At 37.7% G+C, this 6,473-nt stretch overlaps 1 protein-coding gene across 1 annotated transcript in view; it reads right to left on the reverse strand.

The window, feature by feature from the left end:
• Positions 1-280: 280 nt before the first annotated feature.
• rac1b (Rac family small GTPase 1b) overlaps positions 281-6,473 on the reverse strand; it is a 12,620-nt gene continuing 6,427 nt past the window's right edge. The window contains exons 3-6 of the mRNA XM_082146735.1: positions 5,988-6,105; positions 2,988-3,050; positions 2,732-2,891; positions 281-1,845 (exon numbers count right to left, since the gene is read on the reverse strand). Of these exons, the coding sequence (XP_082002861.1) occupies positions 1,715-1,845; positions 2,732-2,891; positions 2,988-3,050; positions 5,988-6,105 (472 nt within the window). The 3' untranslated portion in view covers positions 281-1,714. The remainder of the gene's footprint in view (positions 1,846-2,731; positions 2,892-2,987; positions 3,051-5,987; positions 6,106-6,473) is intronic.

Genomic DNA, 6,473 nt, shown 5'->3' on the forward strand with positions numbered 1-6,473 from the left:
TCCTCCAAAAAACAGTATCTACTCAAGAGAGTGAGTGATTTCAGACACACACAGCCTGTGTGTTCTTGTAGTGCCGTAAGTCACATGGCATTAACAGGTCAGGTGATTGGCTGAAAAGAAAACAATTTGCATATTTCTGTGGTCCTGAAGGATAAAAATCAAGCCTTTTTAAATATTGAATATGTGATTCATTCAGCAATTACTTGGGTAAAACCGGTTGTGCATGTGTTGCAAACCACAAAACCTTTCCACATCCACCCTATAATTAAAACACAACAGCTTTCTAGGGTTTGATCTAAATTTATTGCATTTTTATTAACCGTAAAACAAGTGACATATCATCAATACCCCTAAAAACAGGGTCACAATCTGGATCTAAACTGTGCCGATGGAAACCGCTCGTTCTGTACCTGTGCCTCAGTTCAAGTAGGTGTGCAGAAGAAGTGTTCAATACCATGATGCACACGATCAACAAGACGAACAGTGACATGTCAGTACAGACAGAAGTGTTCAAAACATGAGCATTATGGGAATAAACCGACTTCACATGAACTGATTCCTGTAGTGTACGATCTGACAGTAGTCTGTTGCTTTCTGTAACATTAGCACATATAAAAGTGTCAAAAAGAAAGAAGTTTCAACAAATTTGTTAAGAAAGAATATATATATATATTTGTGTGTGTATGTCCATATATATATATATATATGGCTGTCGAAGGTGAATTTTTAAATGCCCGAAGAGCATCAAGGTGTTGATTTCACGATATATTGAGATTGACACTAAATTAGATATTTCAGACGCTGATATCTCCGACAAAACACGTGAATTCCCCCCAAAATACCGAAAATATGGAAAATAAACTTTGAGTAAATAAAATGAAGCCCAGTTTTAGGATCACTGTACATATTTATGTTTTGCATATGTATTGTAGCTGCAATTAAGCCCATTTTCCACAATCAAAGTCCTCATATATATATATAAAAAAAAATAATGCACACTAGTTACTTTAATAGAAAAATATATTATTTAAATTATTTATGAGCAACTGGTAATATTGGTTGTGGTTTAATTAAAATGAACGTTAAAATTACCGTATGTTGTGATGAAAATGGTCCTAAAATACAAGCTTAATTTTCTTTATGCAAAACATGATTTCTGGCGTGTTTTAGTGCCTTAAATTACAGTAAATCCCCCCCAAAACAAATGGCAAATAGTGTGCGCATAACCCCATAATGAAGATATATAAAAAAATCTGTTCAGACGCCTCATCCTTCCATTAACTGATCCTCACGATTCACCAATATCCCCTGGCTTCACAGTTAGCCAATGGTTAGCTGTGGTTTGCCGAATGGTTGCAGCCCTTTAGGGGTTAAAAAGCAAGAAATGTGGTGCTAATGTAGTGCTATTTGGCAAGATCTTCATTTCTCTCTCAAACAAAGACTGTAAACAAGCATTATGGGTTCTCAATGGAAGGAACCAACTTCAGGACACTGTTAACCGTCTTAAAAAAAAAAAGTTCATATCCATTAGTCAAAGGCCGCAGCTCGTCCAATAGCACGTGTTTGTCTAAGCGAGACGGGGGATCGATGTTTTACTACATGTTTTTTTGTGAAGTGTGTAAAGTCGTACTGGTGATTACGATGGAGGAAAAGTGAGAAATGAAAGCCGGGTGTCATTTCTCCTTCGGAAACACAGTTTGGATGGCATCAGTCTCTAGAGGAGTGAGCATTTTCTGCCCCTCTTCTTGACCGGCGGAGGGCACAGCACGGCCCGGATGGCCTCGTCGAACACCGTCTTCAGCCCGCGCTGTGTGAGCGCGGAGCACTCCAGATACTTCACAGCCCCTGAGGAACACACACACGAGAGGTTCAGGACAAACGTTCGCAGAAGATACTCTTAAAGGTGCAGTCTGTAAGATTCACAGCTAGTGGTGGAAATAGGTACTGCAGTGCAATTTAAAATATCAGAAATCGTCGTTTCTCCCGCCCCGCCTCCACAGACTCGACGCTCACACGGGTCAGCATGTAATCAGACGAGTATTGAGTATGTAAATGACTCCAGGTGTTGAACATGGAAACACACACTGCACTGATGAAGGGTCGAACCCGAAAACGTTTCGCACTCTTGCACTTTGGCTTAACGTGTGTGATTTCCCATCAGAAAGTGAATGAAAACGATCCTGTTACATCATCAGGGTTGCTGCACACATTTTACAGTCAAATTTAAGGATTTTTAAGAAATAAAAATGAATACTGTACATTAGGGCTGTGCAAAATGATAGATCTCGATATTTTCACGTTTTTGTTGATGATAATGTGTTTTTGTGCTGGTACTGTGGCTGGATCAGACCGGTTGTTGACACATTATTCATATTCTATGCGGTGGTCAGTTCACAGCAGTGACAGAAATTAACTTTTTCATTAATTTAGCAATATTTGCCACCGTAAATGGATTTCCAGGGGCATTTTTACCCATATAAGGGCATTTTTTCCTAAACTTATTGGACGTATGCGTCACCTTTTATATCAAATTCTACCATTCAAATTAATTTATATTAGAATAATAACAGTGTTATTCAGAGAAACGAGTACGTGAACTCAGCATGTTTCCCTAATATCTGCAAACATATGGTATTTTTATGCTTTCGTACATAAAAATAAATGATATCCAGCACCTTTAAGGAGAAATGCATTATTAAAGTCTTTAATAATGCCGTGTTGAAGCACATACCGATCTCTTTGGCCATGGCCAGGCCCTGAGGATAGGTGATGGGAGTGAGCTTCTTCTCCTTCAGCTTCTCAATGGTGTCCTTATCGTCTCTCAGATCAAGCTTGGTTCCCACCAGGATGATCGGAGTGGCCGGACAGTGGTGTCTCACTTCTGGGTACCACTGAACACGAACACACAAGACATTTACCATTGAATCACTGGTAATAACGTGCACTAGGCTGGTTTTACCTCGTACTTTGAAGGGAAAAGCGCTCACCTTTGCACGGACGTTCTCGAAAGAGGCAGGACTCACAAGGGAGAAGCAGATGAGAAACACGTCCTGTGGGACAAAAGCATTCGTTGATGTACCAATGGAGATATACATTCAGCATCAGAGCATCCGGCGGTGCTAAACTAACACTGTTCATATGCAAGTGCTTTTTATTCTCTCAGACAGACATTTGACAAGAAGTGTGCACTCAAAGAAACGTATGATAATATTAAAAGAACAGACAGGAGACAAATGCTAATCGTTAATCATCCAGATAATTGTGGTTGCATACATTACCAACATTAAGGCGAGACACTACAGGGTAAAATGTTTAACTAGCAGATATCACCATTAAACTCTCCCAGTTGATTACCTACATTAAGATGAGAAAATGTTTTATTGTACTGTCATTTAATGTTTAAATATGCAAATTAGGCAATATCTAATTAAATATGCGCTAATTTGCATATATATAAAAAAACGAAATCTGAGTATTGGATAAAGCCAGGTTAAAAATTATTTTTTCATTGTTTACATATTAGATGGGAAAAAAATTACAGAGGGATTTATGGAAATCTACTTTAGTTATCCTGTAAATCAGAAAATACTGTCAATAGCCTTAAAAAAAAGATTTTCACCATGTTTTTTGGAATAAAATGTTATATAAATCAGGCTAGGAATAATATATTTACAAATCCCTCTGTAAATGTCTTCATAATATAACTAGGTACAAGACTGGAAGGTTTGGTGTATATCGGTGCTACTGAAGTGGAGATTTGGGACTTGGAGAATGAGAGAAAAGTCATTTTGAGAAAACTGGCTTTAAAGATTTATATCAGCCAATGAGATTGCGCATTCAGCCCTTTTACTTTCACGATTGGTTGCTGATAAAAGATATAATCGAGTGGACAAAAAAGATTAGAGAGGACCCATTTTGCCTTTTTTTTACTCTTGATTTTATCTACAAAAATTTCATGTTTGAATGTTCAAAAACACATTAATTGAAGAACGAACTGAACGACGAACTTTGTTTCGGCCTGATTTTGTTTGAAATTACATCACATAAGTTTGTTCTTTGATTAACACGAGTTCGTTTGGGGTTTGAATCAGCTTTTCAAAACGAAACTTTCCGGTCTGGTGAACAAACGAGTCCTATTGAAGAGATGAGTCCAAGCTTAGGACCCCATTAGTATGCCAGTAGTATGCCTGATCTAAATCTGTTCTTGCGATAACTAACGTGAGCTGTCTAAAAAAATTGTAATATACACAAATAAACATTATTTTATGGTTCTTTTCATTTTAAAAAAAGTGTACTTGTAACATATGGCGCTGATTATTACGATAAAAAATAATGACAATTATAATTGCATTACGAATTGCTGTGAATACGGTAAGGCAGTATCAGGGCAGTATAAGCTCAGCTAGCACGATCATCGGATAACGTTAGCTGTATGCTATGCTACTATCTAAGCTAACAAAAAAAAAAACACACTAACAACGAGAAATGTTTAATTTCACAATCTATAGCTTCGGTTAAATACTTAAGTTAAAATACATTAATGACTTGTTATAACGTAATACAAACGTCGTCTATAATAAAGTGATTTTGTATGATTTGTAGCCAGGCACTAAAGCAATTACCCATAAAACGTGCTTTGAACCAATCGGATTGTTTGGGTCCTAAGCTCGGACTCATCTCTTCAGTTAGGACTCATTCGTTCACCACACCGGAAAAGTTCGCTCTGGCCTTTGAACTACCATTGGTCAATGGTGATGATGTAATAAGTGGGCGTGTCTCTGAGGCTCCACCTTCTTTGAGGTGGAAATCTTCTCCGGTTCATTTCTCCTGTTGCTGTATAAATAAACATGACGTGACTGGAGAGCTGAATTGATCAGATGCTTTCTGAGCTGTTGTTCTCTCACCGCTGTCATCTTTGTTGTGCGTTTATTTTGTTATTGAGAGGAAAGCGCTCCGCACATAATTACTATTCATATATTAATATTTATATATTCATCTAAACGCTGCTCTCATCACTGCAAAGGTATTTCCAACTTTGATTTACCCCTAAACGAAGAGCAAGAACTTCGTTGCCAGTATATCAGGGCCTTAACGCTCTGTTTAGTTCCTGTCACTATGAAGCCCCTCCTCCTGAAATGCACACTGTGCTCTGATTGGTCGGCTGGAGCAGTGTGTTGTGATTGGTCGAGTGCTTCGAGTGTGTTTGGGAAATGTCCCGCCCCTAATTACCATAACCACTAGTTTCAAAACACTACTAACTAACTCAACCAGGCCCCGCCCCTTTATTCTGCACATGAATTATTATAATGAGGAATATTGTGACGTGTTCGTTCCCGGAAGAAACTCAAGACTACAATGGAGAAACACTGACACTGATATAGAGAAGAACTCAAGAGCTCAAACAGCAACATCACACACTGAAGAGAAGATGAACATGGAAAGAAAGAATAACAGGTCCTCTTTAAGTCCACTTTTATGCAAAGGTACCTTTGTGTCTGTTTAATTTAGTGTATACAGCAATATTTCTGAATTGCTAAGACACTAAATCCCATTGTCTGAACCAAATTCTCAATAAGCCTAAACCAGTTTGTCGCATAAATCACTCTTTCTGTAAAATATTAAACAAAGTTCATGCAGTTAGACACGGTTTGCAGATCTCAAGCCCTCTAAACACACTCTCACTCACTAAAACACATGTTTCTAAACGCTAAACACAGGCAAACTTAGAGTTTTATTTGATTGGGTCACTATTTTTTACAGTATGCAAGTGCTGAAGTGCTAGTTTTGGCTGTAGTGCTTATTTATCGCCTCATGTCTGTATGATCTGAAAGCATTGTTTGATTTTGAGCACAGATAAAATGATTTTGAAGAAATTGTTTGACTTTGCCAGAAGAGTCAATGTGGATTTGTGTTTAATGTTGTGAGAAATGGGTGAAGGTTTCAAGAAATTGAGAGAAACTGTCTGAGTTGAAGCTCTGTGATCGTACCGTTTGAGGGTAGGACAGGGGGCGGAGCCTGTCGTAATCCTCCTGTCCCGCTGTGTCCCACAGACCCAGATTCACTGGCTTCCCGTCCACCATCACATTTGCAGAATAATTATCAAATCTGTCAAGAGAAAGGCAATGCAAGTCTGAGTGTGAGAATGTTATCAGTGATCATCAATGCTGACTGCAAACACATCATTTATCTCTTTTAATTCCTTTTATACCCGTTTTAATTTCCCTTGCTTTTATTTTGTGCTTATTTTCTATGCAAAGCACTTTGAATTGCCATAGTGTGATATTTTAATTCCTTTCTATGTAAAGCATTTTGAATAACTGTTTTAATTTTCCTTGTTACATATGTTACATGTACTTACCGTAGTAATAACAGTAAATTATGCATAATTACATGCAACTAACCCTGAATCAAACCCTAACCCTATAGTAAGTACATGTAGTTAATTAATATTACTCAGTACTTAAATATATAAT

Source organism: Leuciscus leuciscus (genome assembly GCF_965113295.1).
Source record: "Leuciscus leuciscus genome assembly, chromosome: 1".
NCBI lineage: Eukaryota > Metazoa > Chordata > Actinopteri > Cypriniformes > Leuciscidae > Leuciscus > Leuciscus leuciscus.